General features: G+C 51.4%; 2 protein-coding genes across 8 annotated transcripts in view; one reads left to right on the top strand and one right to left on the bottom strand.

Annotated features, from left to right (window-relative positions):
- The window catches only part of LOC103109550 (RNA-binding protein 4), a 42110-nt gene extending 31410 nt beyond the window's left edge, over positions 1 to 10700 (top strand). For 2 of the 3 annotated variants that reach the window (XM_016186262.2, XM_060175957.1), the window contains one exon: positions 7246 to 10700. In XM_016186262.2, coding sequence (XP_016041748.1) covers positions 7246 to 7367 — 122 coding nt within the window. In that variant the 3' untranslated portion in view covers positions 7368 to 10700. The remainder of the gene's footprint in view (positions 1 to 7245) is intronic. The other variant, XM_060175953.1, reaches the window with a different exon arrangement.
- On the bottom strand, positions 2948 to 14613 carry LOC103109551 (RNA-binding protein 4B). 5 transcript variants are annotated; one of them, XR_009545552.1, is made up of 5 exons: positions 14496 to 14613; positions 13281 to 13704; positions 6298 to 6989; positions 5245 to 5288; positions 3370 to 3547 (listed from the first exon to the last, which is right to left on the bottom strand). XR_009545552.1 is itself a non-coding variant. In XM_007518649.3 (4 exons), the coding sequence occupies exons 2-3, from the start codon at positions 13690 to 13692 to the stop codon at positions 6307 to 6309; spliced, it is 1095 nt and encodes a 364-aa protein (XP_007518711.1). In that variant the 5' UTR covers positions 13693 to 13704; positions 14496 to 14613; the 3' UTR covers positions 2948 to 3547; positions 6298 to 6306. The 5 variants fall into 5 exon arrangements, 4 of the variants coding, with proteins under 4 accessions (XP_007518711.1, XP_060031945.1, XP_060031946.1 ...); XM_007518649.3 differs by lacking the exon at positions 5245 to 5288 and having other exon boundaries at positions 2948 to 3547; XM_060175962.1 differs by lacking the exon at positions 6298 to 6989 and having other exon boundaries at positions 2948 to 3547.
- Between the last annotated feature and the right edge of the window lie 5521 nt (positions 14614 to 20134).

Raw genomic sequence — 20134 nt, 5'->3', positions numbered from 1 at the left:
AACCAGAGCATCATTCTGACATTCTATACCAGGGATCAAACTCAGGACCTCGTGGCTGCTAGTCCACTGCTCTAGCCACTGAACCTTCTGGGACACCTGGTTCCGTTTTTTTTTTTTTTTCCCCTCCAGGGTTATTGCTGGGCCTCAGTGCCTGCACCATGAATCTGCTGCTCCTGGAGGCCGTTCCCCCCCCCCCCCCTTTTGTTGCCCTTGTTGTTGTAGCCTTGTTGTGGTTATTGTTGTTGATGGATAGGAGAGAAATGGAGAGAGGAAGGGAAGACGGGGGGAGAGACAGACATACACCTGCAGACCTGCGGAAGCGACTCCCCTGCAGGTGCGGAGCCGGGGGCTCGAACCGGGATCCTTACGCCGGTCCCTGCACTTTGCGCCACGTGTGCTTAACCCGCTGCGCTACTGCCCGGCCCCACCTGGATCAGTCTTAATAGCATATTGTTACCATTAAATTTTTTTTCCCTTGGCCATTCTCATTAAAAACCTTTTTCTGCTAATTGCCAGCCACATTGCTCATTCCCATTTTATTATTTTTTAATTTTTTGAAATATTTATTCCCTTTGTTTTATTGTTGTAGTTCTTTCTATTACTGTTGTTCTTGATGTTGTCGTTGTAACAGAAATGGGGGGGGGGGGGGAGATAGTATAATGGTTATGCAAAGAGACTGTCATGCCTGAGGCTCCGAAGTCCCAGGCTGATTCCCCACACCACCATAAGCCAGAGCTGAGCAGTGCTCAGGGGTTTCTCTCCCTCTGCGTCTCTCTCAAAAATAAAATAAAAAGATTTAAAAAAAACAAACAGAAATGGAGAGAGGAAGGGAAGACGGGGGAGAGAAAGACACCTGCAGACCTGCTTCATCGCCACAAGCGACTCCCCTGCAGGTGGGGAGCTCGGGATTCGAACTGGGATCCTTATGCCGGTCTTTGCACTTTGCGCCACATGCACTTAACCCGTTGCACTATCATCCGGTTCCCTCTTTTTTTTTTCGCGTACATCAATCACAGCGCTTTGTGACAGTGTAGTGCCTTTATTCCTCTGAACAATGCTTAGAGAATTTTGGCATGGGGCTTTCTCACATTGCCATGCCCAAAGCCACAGAAAGGATTTGAATTGAAGATCTGGCAGTCGAACCACACTTTCCAGTTACTAATCTGGTGAGTGTGCAAGGTCTGGTGGGTGCAGGCTCTGCTCCCAGCGCATCTGCACTGGCTGACCTACCTCTCGGTGTTTGTTGCCAGGAGTGTTGCCCGTTTGCGCAGCTTAGTTGATTCGGGCCCTAGGGAGAGCTGAGGGATTTTGTCTGAAGCACACATCGCACCCCACGAGAGCATACTGGGGGGCTTGGCTGGTAGGGGCCCCTTCTAAACACTTTTTTTCTGATTCTCAGCCCAGGCCCTGTTTCTGAAGGCCTTTTTGCATAACCACTACACTGTCTCCTCAGCCTTAATATCCCTTTCTGCTCAAATTTCTGACATACAGTTCCTTTTTTTTTTTTTTTTTTGCTGGGCTCCGTGCCTACGAATCCACTGCTCCTGGAGGCCACCCCCCCCCTTTGTTAACCTTGTTCATTGTTGCTGTTATTGCTGTCGTTGTTGGATAGGACAGAGAGAAATGGAGAGAGGAGGGGAAGACAGAGAGGGAGAGAGAAAGACAAGACACCTGTGGACCACCCCCCCCCCCCATAGGTGGGGAGCCGGGAGCTCAAACTAGGATCCTTACCCTGGTGCTTGCGCTTCACACCACGTGTGCTTAACCTGCTGCACTACCGTCCGACCCCCTACACTTACCTTCTTTTCACCTATCACACTTGTTTTAAGCAGGATATTCTAATTCTGGCAGCATGTTGTCATGGGAAAGAGACCGTAGCCCACTGGGTCCACCTGAAGAGGTCGTTGACCACCGCAACAACAGTTGATGACTTGGTGTTTCCCTGGTTAAGGGTGTATTGCTGCCAATCTGTTTGTTAGCCTTTAGCCGGACAAAACAGCTCTGGCCGAAAAGGACCACCAGCTGTAGACTATTTACTGATGTCCCAAAGGTGCTGGCCAATTTCCCTACCTGTTGCTAACACTCGCTCCCCACTCCCACCCCTGCCCTGTAATCCCTCTGCTCCTGGTGGATTCTGTTTACTTGCTTTCAGTACTTTATTGAGAGAAGCAGAGCATCTCTATAGCACATGTGATGCTGGGGATCAAACGCAGGACTTCATGCTTGAGGGTTCAGCGCTTTGTCCACTGTCCACCTCCCTGGCCACTTGGTTCTCAGGGTGTGCGGCACAGCACCGGTCCGCTGCTCGTGGAGCTCCCGCCCTGCAGGTGCTCCTGTTTGGCGGCACATCGTGACACGTGTGCTCTGCTGGGCCAGCTGTCTCCCTGCTGCACCCCATCCTTGTTGCCTCACTAGGACTTTCCTTCTGCGGGGCTGAGGAGGAGCTGACCAAATGTGCGGACCTAGGCTTAAGTCCCCAGCCACTTGTGTTTCTGCTCACCCTCTAGCGAGAAAAGGTGAGATTATATATAAAACATATATATATATATATATATATATACACATACATACATACATACATACAATAAATGCGACAGCAATGGCGGTGTAGACACTGAGCCTCGGCAGTAGCCCTGCACCCGTCCCTCGCTCTTACCACCGGCTCAGCGCCTGCATGAACACACTACTCTTGGAGCCCTGCGGCTTTCCTTCAGTTCTTCCTCCCTCTGCCCTCCTCCTTGCTAGAAACAGGATAGAGGGAAGAGAGGCACCTGCAGCACTGTTCCACTGCTCATGAAGCTTCTCTCCTGCAGGCGGACCAGGGGCTAATTCGCATTCTACTGGGTGCGCCCCTGCTAGGCTTCTCTGCACCTAAACATCAGACATGTTCATTTGAATTTTGTAGTTTCCTTGTTACTATAATTGGGAAAGAAGTCACACCAGACACGTGTTAAAACATTTATTTGTCAAAATAATTTTCAAAAAGGTCGGAGGGCTAGAATAAAGGCTAAATTCCAGCTAACGCTGTACCATACCCACAGTCAGACATTCAAGCAAAACGAAACCACCACCAACTAAAAAGCCCCACCAAACCCCCATTGGTCCTAACCTTAGTGTCAGTGCAGAGCTAACGGGAGTAAGAACAGTCATTTTAAAGAAAGAAGACGTTGTGGATAAGACAGAAGGGCGCGACTCCCACGGAAAGCAAGGTAAGGAGGTCTCCAGGACAGGAAGGAGGGGCCCCTGCACGTGCTTGCCTCCAGCTGCGCAAAGGCTGAGAAAAGGGGCAGCCGTGAAAATCCAGAGACTAGTTAATTAGGAGGAAAGAAAAGTCGACTCTTAAGTATTAAATTAAGAAAGAGAACATAGTTGGTCACAAATTCCTTTGTTTACTGAAACATGAAGCAGTGGGGACCGCGCTGTGCAGGTTCTCATGAGTGACCGCAGCCTGAGGGTTCAGTCCGCAATTACCCTACCTGAAAGAGCACAACACAAGAGGCTTACAAGAGGCCTGGCGAGCAGCTTGGTCGGAGCACGGGGTCCCAGCCTGTATTCCAGGGGGCAGGGAGGGAGACAAAGAAAACAACCTAGTCAGACTGGCTCAGACTCGCACCTCCTGGCATTCCCTAGGAGTCCACTGTGGTCGTGTGTAGCCGTCCGGAAGATGTCCCCATGACACACACCCTTTCACTGTCATCTCTCGGGTAAGACTGTCACTGCAGCAAGGGACTGAGTTTGATTTTGGAGTCCAGAAGTCAGATTGCAAAGATGGCCAGCTGCAACCTTCTAGACTTGCATTTTACTCTTCCATGTTAAACAGGTGTTCAGCGAACACCACAGAGGGCATCAAGGAGGGCTCGGTCCACCCTCCCACACGTGTTCCAGATTAAGAGCCAGAATTCCAGTTTCCCTGATTGACAAATCTAAAGAAATCTAATGCGTCAAATCCTTCCACTGATGATGGAATTCCACACACCAGTGGCTAGGGGGATCGCTCACTCATACCACGTGCTTTTACTCAACACAGGATTAAAGCTTGGTCTTGATCTGTGTTAGTTGACTTCAAATGTTGTGATGTTCTTGAACCAATTCTACTAGGATGAGGCCTGAACTTGGGTCCCCAACAGTTGTGGAACATCTCCTCCTGGCAGCCTCATAAACATCAGACTCCTAGACTGCAACTGACTCACTCAGTCCATGTGAAGGTCACACCTGAAAAGTAAGTTTCTTTAAAAGGAATCACTAAAAAGAGGCTAGTTGAACCACCACTGCTGGCAGTCAGAAGTTACTCTAAAGTACTTTAAAGATCATGGTCTACTCACTACTTAACTTGGAAAGCTCTCTCTGGAGGAGGAGAAGTTAGTTATCTGGTAGACGAGACCACCTCTAGCGGCATATCCACCTTCGTGGCAGATGGAGCCGCACTCCAAGTGGACGAATGGCAAACCACACACTGTATGGTCACCCCTTCATGCACGGCAACACTTGCTGCTACACAGCGGCTTCAGGCCAGCTGGGTCTTGGCAGAATTGTGTAGGAGACAGTAGTATCATAGGTTCATGCCGTGCTTCTCACTATATGAAAGGGCACGTTCCTTCCCGGCGTGAGGATCCCGGTTCGAGCCCCGGCTCCCCACCTGCAGGGGAGTCGCTTCACAGGCAGTGAAGCAGGTCTGCGGGTGTCTGTCTTTCTCTCCCCCTCTCTGTCTTCCCCTCCTCTCTCCATTTCCCTCTGTCCTAACAATGACGACAACAATAACTACAACGATGACAAACAAGGGGAAATAAATAAAAAGGGCACGTTCCTATCATTTTCCTTTTTTAACTTTAAACATTTATCTTGTTTCTTAATTATGAAAAAACGACAAGACCAGAGCTCTGCTCAACTCTGGCGGAAGGAGGTGCCTTGACATCTGGCTAGGGCTTCAGGCATGCAAGTTGGTGCTTTAACAGGCTGAACTATCCCTTGGCCCGCTGTCATGTTACTTCCTTCTCTGCCTATTCTAAAGGGATGGTAGAAACACTGGGCCTCTGACTCACGTGATCTTTTCCTTTCATGGTACAAGAAAAAGCACTCGCCTAGAAAGCTACTACGATGCCACTTCCAGTTAGATGAAGAGACTGGCTCTTAGCTATTCCTAGTTAGTCTTGCCATCACAACATCTTTAGCACGCAGTTTAGAGATGGGAAAACCTGAGTTTACAGTGTCACTAACAGTGGGTTTCTTTACACACTGGAAAATTACCTGTTTATCTAGTGCCTTAGATGTTCCTCTGAAACCAAAAAGTGCTGGAAGAAACAAAGTATTCGGCTCTAAACGTAGGCATGACAGACACACAAATACAAATTAGCTTAAGAACAAGATGCTCTGAATTACTAATAAGGAAAGGACTCGAGTCAGTGGCATCAAAACATTCTGCTTTTGGGAGTCGGGCGGTAGTGCAGCGGGTTAAGCGCACGTGGTGCAAAGCGCAAGGACCCGAGGAAGGATCCCGGTTGGAGGCCCCGGCTCCCCACCTGCAGGGGAGGCGCTTCACAGGCGGTGAAGCAGGTCTGCAGGTGTCTGTCTTCCTCTCCCCCTCTCTGTCTTCCCCTCCTCTCTCCATTTCTCTCTGTCCTAGCCAACAACATCAACATCGTTAACAACAGCAATAATGAAAACAAGGGCGACAAAAGGGAAAATATATTAAAAAAAAAAATCCTGCTTTCAACCAAGTATCTTAGAACCAACCACCTAAAATTTACAGCAGTTGACTCGGCTTACCCATATGTAATACTGGAAGTTTCTTCTGATCGGGGGCAGTGAGTGACCCAAGTCATTTCCAGGGTCAACCCGGAAGCCTAAAGTTAAGAGTTAAAACTGTGGTCCGTTCACTGCTAACCCCAGAGACATGTACTCTGCAGCCCACAGCACAGTGCCTTTTGTAGTGGAGAGACTGGGCTTCGGAGTCAGCCCAGTCAGGACTGAGTTTGCATTCTGACTTTCAAAGTACTTAACCTCAAAGCTTAGTGTCCTTGTCTAAAAGAACATACCTTAGAAGCTTTTTGTAGAGACTGATAACAGTGTAGAGGACAGTGAGGTGCTCGTTCCTGTACCGTGTGTCTGTAACCAAGATCTGTCTACCTCGGATTACAGGAAAACATTCTCCTCCAAACTTTAGTCCTTTGTTCTCTCGGTAGAAACAAGGTGGTTGGAGCCACACCCCAAAGCCTCTACGGGCCTAAACTAGGGAGAGTTTACGCCTCTAGACACCAGGCGGGACTAACTGGATCTCAGTCACACACACGCCACTCTCACCTCTAGTTTTTAAAAGGCTGAGTACCGCGCTCGGTCCGCATACTGCTCCCGTTCATACCGGGCCATGTCGTACAGGGAATTCCGTGCGGCTGCAGAAGCCTGGGACAGCTCACTCTCTGGCCCATAGCCGTAGCCCTCGCCAACTGTGGGGAGCACGGCCGCAGCGCAGCGCAGGGGGCTCCTGTCCCTTCCGTAATAGGAATAAGTGGTGGCGGCGGCAGCTGCCGCCGCCGCCGCAGCCACCATAGCTGGGGTGGCAGCTGAACCTGAGCTCGGCAGCAGGTGCCTGTCGTAGGGATCCACTGAGGCGGAGCCGAGGTGACCGGTGGTAGCTGAGTTCTGGACCTGAGGCAGATGGGAGCCCGTCTGCTCTGTGTAGTTGTACGCAGAAGCCGCCGCCGCCGCTGCCACTGCTTCGTAGGAGCGCACCCGGTAGCGCTTGTAGTAGTCGAGCGCTCCGTACGCGTCGTCGTAATACATGGATTCCCCAAAGCCCATGCTGTAAGGCGTGCGCACCGCTCCATACTGCTCGTTATATTGCTCGGTAAAGTCGGCCACTCGGCCCGAACGATCTACCGGACACTCTTTGGACCAGTGCCCCTCTTTCCCGCACCGATAGCAGCCGCTCTGGTCTCCCATCCCGGGCGCAGTCCTAAGCCGGCTGGTGGACAACTGCACGTGCATTCGTTTGCCTTGAGGAAACAGACGTGAGAAGATCGATGATGACGACTGACATCTCTGTGCTCCCCAAACGAAAGTGAGCTAGCGGTGTAAGGCGTACTCGCACACAACACACACTCCTGTGAGCCTAGCCTAGCAGTCCCCTCCCAAAGCAGCTGAAGTGAAATTGTAACAGGAATGAGAGAAAATTCGAGTCCTTGGAGACCAATCAATACTTTCTACTTCCACCAGTAAACTCCTGTTTCCCTTTCTTTTCTCCTCCAACAGGGAACTGGAAAAGTTTCTGCTTTTCGCTGCTAAGGCGAAACCGGCCAGTCCTTCCAAAGCAAATATCCAGTGAGACCTCAGTTATGCCAAATTTGGGAGCGTCCTTCATCCTCTCTGACTGACTTAGGGCCACATCAGGCCGAACTTAGCCTCTGCTTTAGCTTCGAAACCACAGCCATGTTGTCCAGCTCGATTCCGCCAGCCACGTTCGCAGGTGTTCCTGAGCTATGCTGGTTCCACAAGTCATGCCTGGCTCACCGTCTGCTTCCCCTCCAGGACCACTACAAACGTCCAGATCTCAACCCCACCCCACATTTTTCTTTCCGGCAAGAGTGAATCCTTGCCTATTATGGGGGGAAACTGAGCAGGGTCTCTCAACAGCAGTGATCAGAAAGCTGGAGCAGCAGTTGTTAGGGACAATGTTCACCCACTGTGTCCCCTCTGCCCGAAGGCTTTGGGCACCCATACAAACAGGCCACATCCACACTTCCAGGAAATAACCAGCTTAGGAGAGCAACAGTCTTTGGCCTGGGCCCGTGAACTCTCCAAGCCCAAGGACCCTTACTGGGGAAAGCATTGAAGCCTTTAAAAGCAGTTTGGAAAAAGGATTCTTGGCAGTGATTAGTCCCAAACTGCCCAAGACTTTGGAGATCCAATCAAAGCTCCCCACATTGTAGCCAAGAGGCAGCCAGTATAGACACAGAAAACAGGAGCTTCGAGTCACTCTCGCAGGCTGCTCAGAACAAATCCCCCCTCCGCGTTCAACCAGTTGCTCTCTCTGTAACAGACCTTGTTTTGGATGCAGCTATGCGATAGGAGGCCTCGTGCTCCACCATCCTGTTGGAAACAGCCCGATTCAGGACGGCGGCAGCCAGAACAGCGCCCTGCACTGGCCCTGAGAGGGGAGCGGGTTAGTGCAGTCATACCACTTTAGTCAAACTCAGTTCTGCCCAGTGTCGAAGATTCCTGCCACCCCAGCCTCTAGTGGTTGCCACCTCCACTTTAACTGCTTAGTAGAAACTGGTACTTGGCTTTTGACTTCCAGCTGCTAAGGGAAGGTGGCAGCACCCACCACCACCACCACCTGGCTGACAGCACATGACAACGGTTCTCTGAAAGCATCATTTAGCTAACCTGCTGTTTGCAGATTTTAAAACTCCCATTCGCGTTCTTAGAAGTCAGAAACAGCTATGGACTATGCTTAGAACAGAAACACAGACTTTTGCCCCAATTTATATCCCAAATGTAGAGTTCCCCTAATTTTGACTGGAGGACTGTAAGTTACTTGGCTCTCAAACACTGCTGGTGACATTAATCTGTGTGACAGACATGGACTGCTCTGATTCTGAAGTTCGAGTTACTGTCCCAAGCTACAAAGCAGCCAACCCAGAAACCTAGAAGCACATTTTTAAGGGGAACAAGTCGATCTAATAAAACCCAGGAGCTGCCCTGATAGTTCTGTTGCTTTAGCCGATCTTCTCTAGAGAGTAAAACATAACTTCATAAGTGTAAACACGTGCGTGCGTATGTGTATGCATGCGTGTGTGCGAGAGAGAGAGAGAGAGAGAAGCGTGGGGGCAATCTTGTGTAGTAGATCTGAAAAGGATTCATGTACAACCTAGCAGGAAAATGCCTATAAGTAATAGCATTTTATTTTAGTTTTTTTTTTTTTGGCACCAGGGTTATCGCCTACACACAAACCCCCAACTCCCTGTGGACATTTCTCCTTTTTCTATGTTAGGATGGAGAGATTGAGAGAGGAAGGGGAGATAAAGACGGATATGCCACCAACCTTTTCCAGGCGGTAGCACAGAGGGTTAGCCACATGGCGCGAAGCCCAAGGACTGGCCCAAGGAGTCTGGTCGAGCCCCCGGCTCGCCACCTGCAGGGGGGTCACTTCACACGCGGTGAAGCAGGTCTGCAGGCGTCTCCCTATCTCTCTTCTCTCTCCATTTCTCTATCCTACAATAACAATCAAAATAAGGGTAACAAAACGGGGAAGATGGCCTCCAGGAGCAGTGGACTCAGCGATAGCCCTGAGGGAAAGGAAAGGAGAAAGGCAGTATTAGCGCGCCTCTCATGAAGCCTCCGCTCTGCAGGGGGGGGCAGAGGCTGGGACCTGGGTCCCTAAACATGGCAGCATGTGTTCAAAGGACTTGCCTCCTTTTCACACACTTTCTCCAAAGGATACAACTAAGCGTTTAATTTAAAGTCTTTTTCCAAGAATTTTTTTTAAAGATGTTATTTATTAATGAGAAATACAGGAGGAGAGAAAGAACCAGACATGACTGGTACATGTGCTGCCGGGGACTGAACTCGGGACCTTATGCTTGAGAGGTCAATGACTTATCCATTGTGCCACACCTCCTGGGCCACCCTGAAGTCTTTATGATAATGGAAAAGTAGCCTATTTCTTCATTACCTTAAGGAACCAGGGCAAAGTGAAAGGATAAATTCTGTCATTCCGTGACTCTTGGAGAGGCTTTGAGATTTTCTGAGAACTACAAGTTTCTGAAATATGCCACCAACCTTTTCCAGAAAAGTGGCTCCAAGTTCTCAAGATGAATCAGTGTTGCCAAGTGGGCAGCCAGAAGTTGGCAGCGCCCCAATTCAAGTGTGTTCACAAAGACACCTGTTGCCAGTTCACCTCCAGAATTCTTACTTGGCCGTAGCTGCGTTTGCTCTTATGATGCAACAAACTAACAGCAATTCAACTCACTGCTGCTGCAGATCCGCAGGTCCTGGTGCTCCCTTTCACAAAGCCATACAGTGCGGAAGCATTCAAGGTCCAGGAGGTTCCCAAGGCAGCTGGCTCTCTGAAGAAGCTAACCATGGTGGCTGGGTAATTAGCTCAAATGGCAGAATGACAGGCTGGTTCCTGGTTCAGTTCCTAGCACTACACATATCTACATGGAGCTCTGGCTTTTCTTTGCCTCAGGAATCTCTCTCATATGTAATAAATGAATATTAAAAAAAAAAAAAAGACAAGCTGACTTGGGGGAAATAACTACTCATTTCTGGCAGCAGGTTATAGATCAGTGGTAGAGCACGCACCTTCCCATGTGCAGGGACCCAGGTTTGAGCCCCCACACACCACACGGGAACAGCGTGAATAGGAGAAACATGAGTGGTGCAGTGGAACTGTAGTGTCTGTCTCTCTCTTACTCTCTATTAAAAAAAAAAAAAATGTTGACCAGTCAACGCCCATGTTCAGCCGGGAAGCAATGACAGAAGCCAGACCTTCCACCTTCTGCAACCCACAATGACCCTGGGTCCATGCTCCCAGAGGGATAGAGAATGGGAAAGCTATGAGGGGAGGGGGTGGGATATGGAGATTGGGTGGCGGGAATTGTGTGGAGTTGTACCCCTCCTATCCTACGGTTTTGTTAATGTCTCCTTTCTTAAATAAATAAACAACTTTGGAAAAAATAAAACATTTAAAGCACTGTCCAGTCCCCCCCCCAAAAAAAAAAAAATGTGCTGAGACAAAGCCCTGGTAGGGGCAAAAAGTGAGCAGCTGATTTCCTAAGGAAATGAGTTCAAACAAACTTGTGTCTTCCAGATTGTGTTTTTGGGAACCTGCAATCTTGCCTGGTGCTCTGAGACTAAGTACTGAAAGGCCAGCTGACCCAGTGCCAAACATTCTCTCGTTAGCTGGAAAACACAGGTCGAGTTATAGAAACCTCTACCTGTATAACTCAGAGCCAAGTGCTTCCAGAGGGGCCAGGCTAAGAACATGGAAAGCAAACACATTTTCATTCCTTTTTTTGTGGGCCACCAGGGTCACCCTTATTGCTGAAGCTCGGTGCCAGCACTACGAATTCACTGCTCCCAGTAGCCATTTTTTCATTTTTTTCCTTCTATTTTATTTGACAAAACAAATTGAGGGAAGGGAAGCTAGAGAGACACCTGCAGACCTGCTTCACTGTTCACAACGTGTTCCTTCTGCAGGTGGGGATCAGGGGCTTGAACCTGGGTCCTTGTGCATGGTGATATGTGTACTGAACTGTGTGCATCCCCACTTCACCCCCTGCAAATACACGTTCTTGAAAAGAGAAACTCTCACGAGCCATTATTACTCAGCTCTCCGTTTGCCAAAGTAGTCAAACCTGCCCTAGTAAAGTTCACACTCCCCAGTTACTGACCTGGCTACACCTTGGTCCTACTGAGATACTCTGACCCTCAGAATACCTGCAGTTTTTACCTGGCTTCAGCTACTTTCCCTACCACTGCCCCATTTGTGGCCCCTCCCCCCATCAAATGAAAATAATCTTAAAAACTGGGGACTGGGGAGTGGGCTACCAGAGGAACACACATTACTATGCGGAAGGTCCTAGGTTCAAGCTCTTGGTCCCTGTCTGCAGATGGGTCAGCTTCTTGAGTGCCACAGGTATCTTTCTCCTTTCTTCCTAGCTTCCCTTCCCTTCCCTCTCAATTTCTCTCTGTTCTATCAAGTAAAAGGGGAGGGGATGTCCACTGGGAGCAGTGGATTTGGTCCACCCTGGTGGCAAAAACAAAAAAATATATAATTCTTTAAAATACAACAGTTTTCCAAAATAAGAGAAGAAAAACAAATAGAAGTAAAAGCAACCACATTTGAGATGTTTCTAATCATAACAGAAACGACCATGTTGCAGTCACTCACCTTCAGTCACATGCTGCCTTTACTACCAAACACCTTCACGCCTCTTACCTCTCAGCCTCAGTAATTCTGTGAGGGAAGCACAAGGATCCATCGCTATTCTTAAAAGTGGGGAAACTGCAATCGACAGGCTCAAACACTTGCCAGGTGGCACACAACTAAGGAGTGGCAGCAAGCATCTGGAGCTTTTGCCTGGTGACTTAAAAAGCAGCTGAAGCAGGCAAACTAGCTCACTTGCATAGTGTGTCCGCTCTGTCGTGTGCACGACTTGGGTTCAAGTCCGGCCCCCACTGCTGTGATGCTCTCTGACTCTACCTCTGTCTCTATTTAAAGAAAAAAGCCGTTGAAGGCGAGGGCACCCCTGACAGAGGCCAGAGGAGCCTGGCACATTTATCTGCAATCACTACTTACCTTTTTTTTTTTTTTTAACCCTCCTCTTCCCCATTGTTTTCTGGGCTGAGCAGAGAACGCTTGAATACGGAACAGTCCTTTTAGTGGCATTCAGGGCAAGACTGGGGTGAATTTATGAATGTGAAAAGTAGTTGCTGAATGTGTGGTCCAAGGTGGCAGTGTCAACAAAAGCCTTGTAGAACAGTGCTGCCCAACAGAACTTTCTTTTTTAAAAATATTTATTCCTTTCTGTTATTTTATTGTTGTGGTTATTATTGTTATTGATGTCACTGTTGGATAGGACAGAGAAATGGAGAGAGGAGGGGAAGACAGAGAGGGGGAGAGAAAGACAGACACCTACAGACCTGCTTCACCGCCACCCAAGTCAGTAAAGAGTAAAAACCCCGGGGCTGGGTGCCTGTGCGCCTGGCTCAGTGCACAGGTCACGGTGCGCAAGGACCCAGGTTTGAAACCCCGATCCCTACCTGCAGAGGGGAAGCTTTGTGAGCGGTGGTGCAGTGTTGCAGGTGTCTGTCTGTCTCTTTCCCGTCACCCCTTTCCCTCTCAATGTCTGTCTGTCTCTTTCCTGTCACCCCTTTCCCTCTCAATTTCTCTGTCTCTATTCAATGAGTACATAAAGATAAAAATTTTTAAAAAGGGAAAATCCCAAGTATTTGAACTCGCAGATACAAAGCTTCCGAGTCGGGCCAGGGTGTGCCTGTCTTCCTGGTCATAACTAAAGCAGAGGAAGCTCAGACTTTCCTCCCGTTAGGTGCGCATTTCCCCCTGCAGACTCTAAACTGCCAGCCTCACAGCTGTCGAGGGACACGTTGGTAGATCTGAAAAGGGGACATGTTTGCATCCAAGTGCAAACTGTGCTTAAACAAGACCATCTGTCCCTTCCTGCCAAAAGTGAGTGCAAGTCTGGCAGGCCCTCCGCGCTCCCGCCTCTGGTCTCACCAGACCCTGAGGTTCTGCCCCCCAGGCCCCCAGAGCAGTTCACCTTGAAACTCGGTGTTGTCGAGGCCCCGGATGGCCTCCACCGCGTCCTCGGCGCGCTCCATGTGCACGAAGGCGTAGTCTTTGACGATGTCGCACTCGATGACCGGCCCGTACTCCTCGAACTTGGCGCGCAGCTCCTTGTTGGTGCAGGTGGGGCTGATGTTGCCCACGTGCAGCTTGGTGGAGGTCTTGCTCTTGTTCTTGCTGGCCTCCACGTTGATGTTGACGCCGTGCAGCTTGTAGTGGTGCAGGTTGCGGATGGCGTCCTCGGCCGCCGTCTTGTCCTCGATGTGCACGAAGCCGTAGTTCTTGATGATGTCACATTCCAGCACCTTCCCGTACTGCTCGAACAGGGCGCGGATCTCCTGCTCGGTGGCCTCCCGGGGCAGGTTGCCGATGAACAGCTTCACCATCCTGACAAGAGCCTGGGAGCCAAGACACAAGCATGTCCAAAAGCTCACTGGGCGCCGGGGTGGCGGGTGGGCTGGGCATTTCCGGGCGGGCGTCGCATGTGGGGGGGGAAACTCCCCTCAGGAGGGAGAGCGGCCCGGCACCCCGCCACATCCTCGGCCGCTTTATCATCTCATCGCAGGGAGAAAGTTTGTTCCCACGCAGACAGGTCAGGGGTCGTGACCCCGGGGAGAGGCAGCGCCCTGAGGTACCGGGGCCAGGGGTCGTGACCCCGGGGAGAGGCAGCGCCCCGGGGAACAGGGGGGCCAGGGGTCATGACCCCGGGGAGAGGCAGCACCCTGAGGAACCGGGGTCAGGGGTCGTGACCCCGGGGAGAGGCAGCGCCCTGAGGAACCGGGGTCAGGGGTCGTGACCCCGGGGGGAGGCAGCGCCCTGAGGAACCGGGGCCAGGGGTCGTGACCCCGGGGAGAGGCCGCGCCCTGAGGAACCGGGGTCGCGGTCTCAGGTCTCCAAAGGCTCTTTGGGGTGGCGGGGTGCGGAAGAGCCCGAGCGGGGAGCAGGAGGCGGCCGCGAGTCCCCAGGAACCGGGCTCCGCGGGCAAGTCCGAGCAGCGCTGACAGGGCCCCAGGCCGGGGACCCGCCTCCCGCAGTGATGGCCACCAGCACCTTCGCCTCAACAAAGACCGGCTCCGCCTCCTCCCGCCGCCGCCCCCACCCCCGGCAGCCAGAGGAGATGCCCGCGCCCGGGGCCGGCCCGCCTCGCCCGCGGGCTCCCCGCACACACACCCCCGGGGACCCCGCGCACCTCCGGGGGGGCGGTGGCGGCAGCGGCGCCTCCCGCGTCAGAGAGAACCCCACAAAATGGCGACGGCCGCTCGAGCCTCGGCGCGACCCCGCGCAGTCTGGCGCTCCGGCTCACGCACGCGCGAGTGCACGCGGGCCCCGCCCCTCTCCCTCTCCCCCGGCGAGCCGGCCAGCCAATCCTGAGGCCGCATGCAAATGACCTCCTCTGGCGTGGCCCCCAGCCAAACACCGGCACGGGGGCGGAGCCAGCTGGGAAAGAGGACTGGCCAATCAGCACGCGGGGGTGTGGCCCGCGCCCTGACGTCAGAGGGCGGGGCGCCCCCGCTGGCTCGGTGAACTGAAGCCCGAGGGAGTCACTGGCCATCACAATGGCTCCCGCAGCGGGGGCAGCCCTGGGGGGCGGGAGGAAGCGGGCTACGGGGGACAGCTGCTCACAAAGGGGTAGCTCACTGAGCCCCGTAAAAGGATGCTGTCTTAGCGGACTGGTTCCGACCCGCCCGCTCAGCAAGGTATTTGAGAAACACGGGCACACTGCTTTTTAAGCAAAGCTGATGGTTGTTTGTAGATCTCAAAAGAAAATAATAAAATATACACACAGTTTTTTCATTTTATTGCAAACCTCTTATTCATGGGTGAGGAGACAGCCGAAGATCGCAGGGCCACAGAACACCCGAGAGGCTCACTGGCCGGTGTTTTGTGTGCTCTCTGGCTCCCTCCAGCGCCAGAGCCTAAACTCCACGTGGCCTCTGCAGCCCCGGGTCCGAGCTGTGCGCAGCAAAGGGCTTGAGGCAGAGGATCCACCCCGAGCTCCTGGACCACTGAGTCCGGGGCATTTTCTCGCATTTCCAGTGCAGCTGCGGTGCAAGGGCCTCTCCTGGTGGCAGGCTGGGCGGATTACTCGCTGTCGCCCTGCAGCGAAGCGGAGACGTTCGCGGCAACGGACGGACGGACGGACGGACGGACGGACCCACTCGTCCGGAGCTCTGCAGAAGCCCCTCTGATCCTCTGATACCATCAAACACAAATTCCCCCGGTTGCCCTCTTCTTCCTCAGCTGCACTGATAGATGTTTGTTCCACTGGATTCTTTGTTTACTAGTCAGTTTTCCAGGACAGAAATGACGGTATCCCTTAAATCTTTTTATGACTTTTTTTTTTTTTTTTTTTTTGCCTTCAGGGTTTTTTGTTGCTGGGGCTCTGTGCCTGCACCACGAATCCACTGCTCCTGGAGGCTATTTTTTTTCCCTTTTGCTGCCTTTGTTGTTTTAGCGTTCTTGTGGTTATTACTATTGTTGTTATTGATGCCGTCGTTGTTGGGTAGGACAGAGAGAAATGGAGAGAGTAGGGAAAGACAGTGAAGAGAAGAGAAAGACACCTGCAGACCTGCTTCACTGCCTGTGAAGCGACTCCCCTGCAGGTGGGGGCTTGAACCCGGATCCTTATGCAAGGATGCTTCACACCATGTGCGCTTAACCCGCTGCCCGATCCCCCTTAATTTTTTTTAAGTATTTTATTCCCTTTTGTTGCCCTTGCCTTAATTTTTTAAGGAAGGTAGCATGTATTGGATTCCTTTTAAAATAATATTTATTTATTGGCTAGAGACAGAAATAGAAAGGGAGATAGAGGGAGAGAGACAGAGAGGCACCTGCAGACCTGCTTCACCGCCTGTGAAGCGACTCCCCTGCGGGTGGAGGCTGGAACCCGGATCCTTACGCAGGTCCTTGCGCCTCACGCGATGTCCGCTTAACCCGCTGCCTGGCCCTCAATTTTTTTTTTTAACGAAAGCATTTATTGGATTCCTTTTAAAATAATATTTATTTATTGGGTAGAGACAGTCAGAAATGGAGAGGGGGAGATAGAGGAAGAGAGACAGAGAGGCACCTGCAGACCTGCTTCATTGCTCATGAAACTTTCCCCGTGGGTGGGAACTGGAGGTTCGAACTGGGCCCTTGCACATTGTAACGTGTGCTCAACCAGGTGCGCCACCACCCGGCCCCATTTATTGAATTCTTCACATTCTGGAGCTTAGTCAGACTGTTTTTAAAGGCTGGTCTCTCTCCTTCCTTTGGCCCCCCGCAGTAGGTTGGACTGATTGACGGGAGGCTCTTCTGAGATCTGTGGATGGAGTGGCCCCATCACACCGACTAGCACCATAGGTCACATCTCCACTGGGGCTTCAGGGAACACCGAGCTCCACCAGCCTCCCTGGTAGCCTGCTCGGCCACACCCTGAAAGGACACCATCCCCTTCTAGTTGGGAGTCCCGGGGCTGCGCGATTGCAGCTGTGATCTGCCGTGGCAGGTTGGGGGAGTCAGCAGGGGGCCGCCAGGCCTCTGCCAGTGTGTGGGGGTGGGGTAGGGTAGGGTGGCTAAGTGGGGCGATGGGTGGAGAGGGGGAGTGTGCAAACAGCATCAGGATGCCTCGCAGACCACTGGATCTTCACCGCAGTCAGCACCTTCCCAAATCCTTTGCTTTTGTAAAGACTTACCGGCTAATCTACGATACAGAGAGAGGATTCAGACCGTCACTCTATGGCGCCGGGATAGAGCTGTGGACTTCAAGCTTCCAAGTCCTGCTCCTTAGGACTGTGCCACCTAACTGTTCAATATTTATTGATTGATTTTAGTTTTTAGATTGAGACAGAGGAGGCAGAGACCGAGGGAAGCAGACCTCAGCACCAAAGCTTTCTTCAGTGTAGTGGGGGTTGGGCTTGAGCCTGGGCCACGCACGGCAAAGCAGCGCACTGTCCAGGTGAGCTATTTTGCCGGCGCCTGTTCAGACTGAGTAGCGGTCATACTTGCTCCCCAGAACGTTTTAGCTCCCTTCTTCTGGGATCCCGGGGTTGAGGCCTGGCACCACACGGGAGCACCATAAACAGCATCAGAGGGCATGTCGCATGAATGAGGTTAGCAGCGCTGTGGTGACCCTCCTCTTTCTCAAAGAATGAAAGTGTGTGTGTGTGGGGGGGGGAGAAGTATGTGTGTGGGGAAGATATAGTGGTTATGCAAAAGACCTGAGCAGTGCTCTGGGAAGATGAGAGAGACAGAGGGAAGGGAAAATAAATTTTTTAAAAAAAGGGACTAGGAAGGTCACACTCATTATCCTTTCCCCTACTTTTCTGATGTTTGCTCACAGAGCTCTGCCACTCCATCTCTTTCTCCGCTCATCCCCTCTTGTCTCCATTTCTCTTCCCTCACAGGCAATCAGCCTGCTGAACTTAATGTGTCTCACTGTATTCTGTAAGATACGTCTTATTAGTGCACATGCCACCCCAACTCTGTAGCAACTTTTATTTTTATTTTTTGCCTTCAGGGTTATCGCTGGGGCTCGGTGCCTAGACTACGAATCCACTGCTCCTGGAGGCCATTTTGCCATTGTTGTTGCTGCTGTCGTCGTTGTTGTTGGGTAGGACAGAGGAGAGAGGAGGCGAACACGGGGAGAGAAAGACAGACACCTGCAGACCTGCTTCACCGCTTGCAAAGTGACTCCCCTGCAGGTGGGGAGCCGGGGCTTGAACTGGGATCCTTGTGCTGGCTCTTGCACTGTGCACCGTGTGTGCTTAACCTGGTGCACTACTGCCCAGCCCCCAGCAATTTTTAATGTTTTCAGCTAGAGCTAGAGAAGGCAGAGAGGCTCTAAGAAGTGGGGGGAGACAGCACAATGGTTATGCAAAGAGACTCTCCTGCCTGGGGCTCCAGAGTCCCAAATACAATCTCCCCACCACCACCACCACCACCACAGGCCAGAACTGAGTAGTACTCTGATAAAAAGAGAGAAAACACAGCACCAAAATTTCCTTCAGTGTGGTGGGGGCCAGACTCAAACCTGGGTCACGCACATACAGAGCAGTGCACTGTAGCAATTTTCTAAAACAGCACACATAGCAACGTTAGGACGAACTCCTAGACTTTGTACCTAGCTTTGACAATTTTCAGCATTCTGCTGATTTGATTATTGTTTAAAAAGGATTTATTTATTAATCAGAAAGGGGGGAGGAGGAGAGAGAACCAGAGCATGACTCTGCCGCTCGTGACGTGAGGAGCCAAACTCAGGACCTCGGGCTGGCAGCCCAGCACCTCATCCGTCGCGCCACCTCCCGGCCGCCCTGCTGCCCTGCCTTCTACTGTGCAGACCTTCTGCTGTCTGGCTTTGTTTTGCCTGGAGTTTTGGAAAGCAAATCCCAGACGCTGTGACTTTGCCTGGAAGCACTCGGTCTGCCTGTGTTAGGATCATGTCATCTAATATTCACACTCAAGTCCCCCCTGGATTTTTGCAAATGTGTCTTTTTGCAGCTGATTTCTTTTCATACAGCTCTTAACGAGACCCATCTATTATGCGTTTGGGGAAATTAGTTTGTGTAAGCGTTTATGTGAATTGTATTACACAGCAGTCACCTTGGACACACTCTAAGGGCCCCCAGCGGGTGCCTGAACCCTGTATGGTATCAAGCTCTGTGTATGCCGTGTTCCCTGTGACATGTATGTTTGCTAATGTTAATACATTAAGTACAGCAAGAGGATAGTAATAGCTAATTAAAAAAAGAAAACTATGCCAATGTGTTTGTTTTCTGGTGGTGCCCAGGCCTTGTTTGTACATGACTTAACCACTCTCAAGTCAACGCTTTATTTTCATTTCAGAGAGAGAGAGAGAGAGAGAGACCACAGCACCCATGCTTTCCCTGGTGCTGTGACACTGTTATGTGGTGCAGGGGTGGACCTGGGTGAGCATGACTGGGTACACACCCTGCTAGGTAGTGGCTACATTCCAAGCCTGTGACACTGTCCTGTTATTGGTTAAATGAAGGTGTGTGCTCTGTCTCTCTCTCACTCTCTCCATCTCTCTCTAAGGATGTAGAATAGAACATTGGAGGCACAGGAGATAGAATAATGGCGATGCAAAGAGACTTTGTGCCTGAGGCACCACAGCTCTAGGATCCCGCCTTGCACCACACAAAGAAGCCAGAGGTGAGCGGTGCTCTGGAACGGGAGACTATTGGCCCAGGGAGGCCGCTCGGCCATGTGTGCAGAGCCCCTGGCTCGTTCCCCTGTACTGGGAAGGAAGGAAAGAAGGGAAAGAGGGAGGGAAGTAAAGGGATGTTGGGTTGGCAAAGTAGCTCGCTTGGATAGCACTGCTTCGCCGTGTGCATGACCCAGCTTCAGACCTGGTCCCCACCGACTGAAGGAAGCTTCGGTGCTGCGTTCTCTTTCATTTTCTCTTCACCCCTCTCTCTCCTTCTTTCTTTTTTTAAAAATTTTATTTATTTATTAATGAGGAAGATAGGAAGAGAGAGAAAGCGCCAGACATCACTCTGGCACATGTGCTGCTGGGGATTGAACTCAGCACCTCATGCTTGAGAGTCCAAAGCTTTACCACTGCGCCACCTCCCGGACCACTCACTTCTCTCTCTCTCTTAAAAACAAACAAATGAAAAGAAAAAAGAGGAGCCTTCCCCATAAGCCCCCAACCAAGTGAATATTATTGCTCTGGAACCTTCCATAGTCAAGCCAGAGATGAGGGAGAAGCCACTCGCTCCTTTGTCTTAAGTAAGCGTAACACAATGAACAGTCCTCTCTCTCGTGCACTCATGTGCGGTTCCCACGCGTGGCTTTGGGGTAGGGGGGCGGGGGATGTCTTGTCTGAGT

The sequence above is a fragment of the Erinaceus europaeus genome, chromosome 17, assembly GCF_950295315.1.
Source record: "Erinaceus europaeus chromosome 17, mEriEur2.1, whole genome shotgun sequence".
Taxonomy (NCBI): Eukaryota; Metazoa; Chordata; class Mammalia; order Eulipotyphla; family Erinaceidae; genus Erinaceus; species Erinaceus europaeus.
This window is presented reverse-complemented; position numbering and strand designations above follow the sequence as displayed.

Excerpts from the sequence above, each read along its gene's own strand:
- LOC103109551 (XM_007518649.3), bottom strand. The coding sequence starts at position 13,692 with ATGGTGAAGCTGTTCATCGGCAACCTGCCCCGGGAGGCCACCGAGCAG. Across the intron at positions 6,990-13,280 it reads CGACAACACCGAGTTTCAAG|GCAAACGAATGCACGTGCAG; the intron begins GTGAACTGCTCT and ends TGTTTCCTCAAG.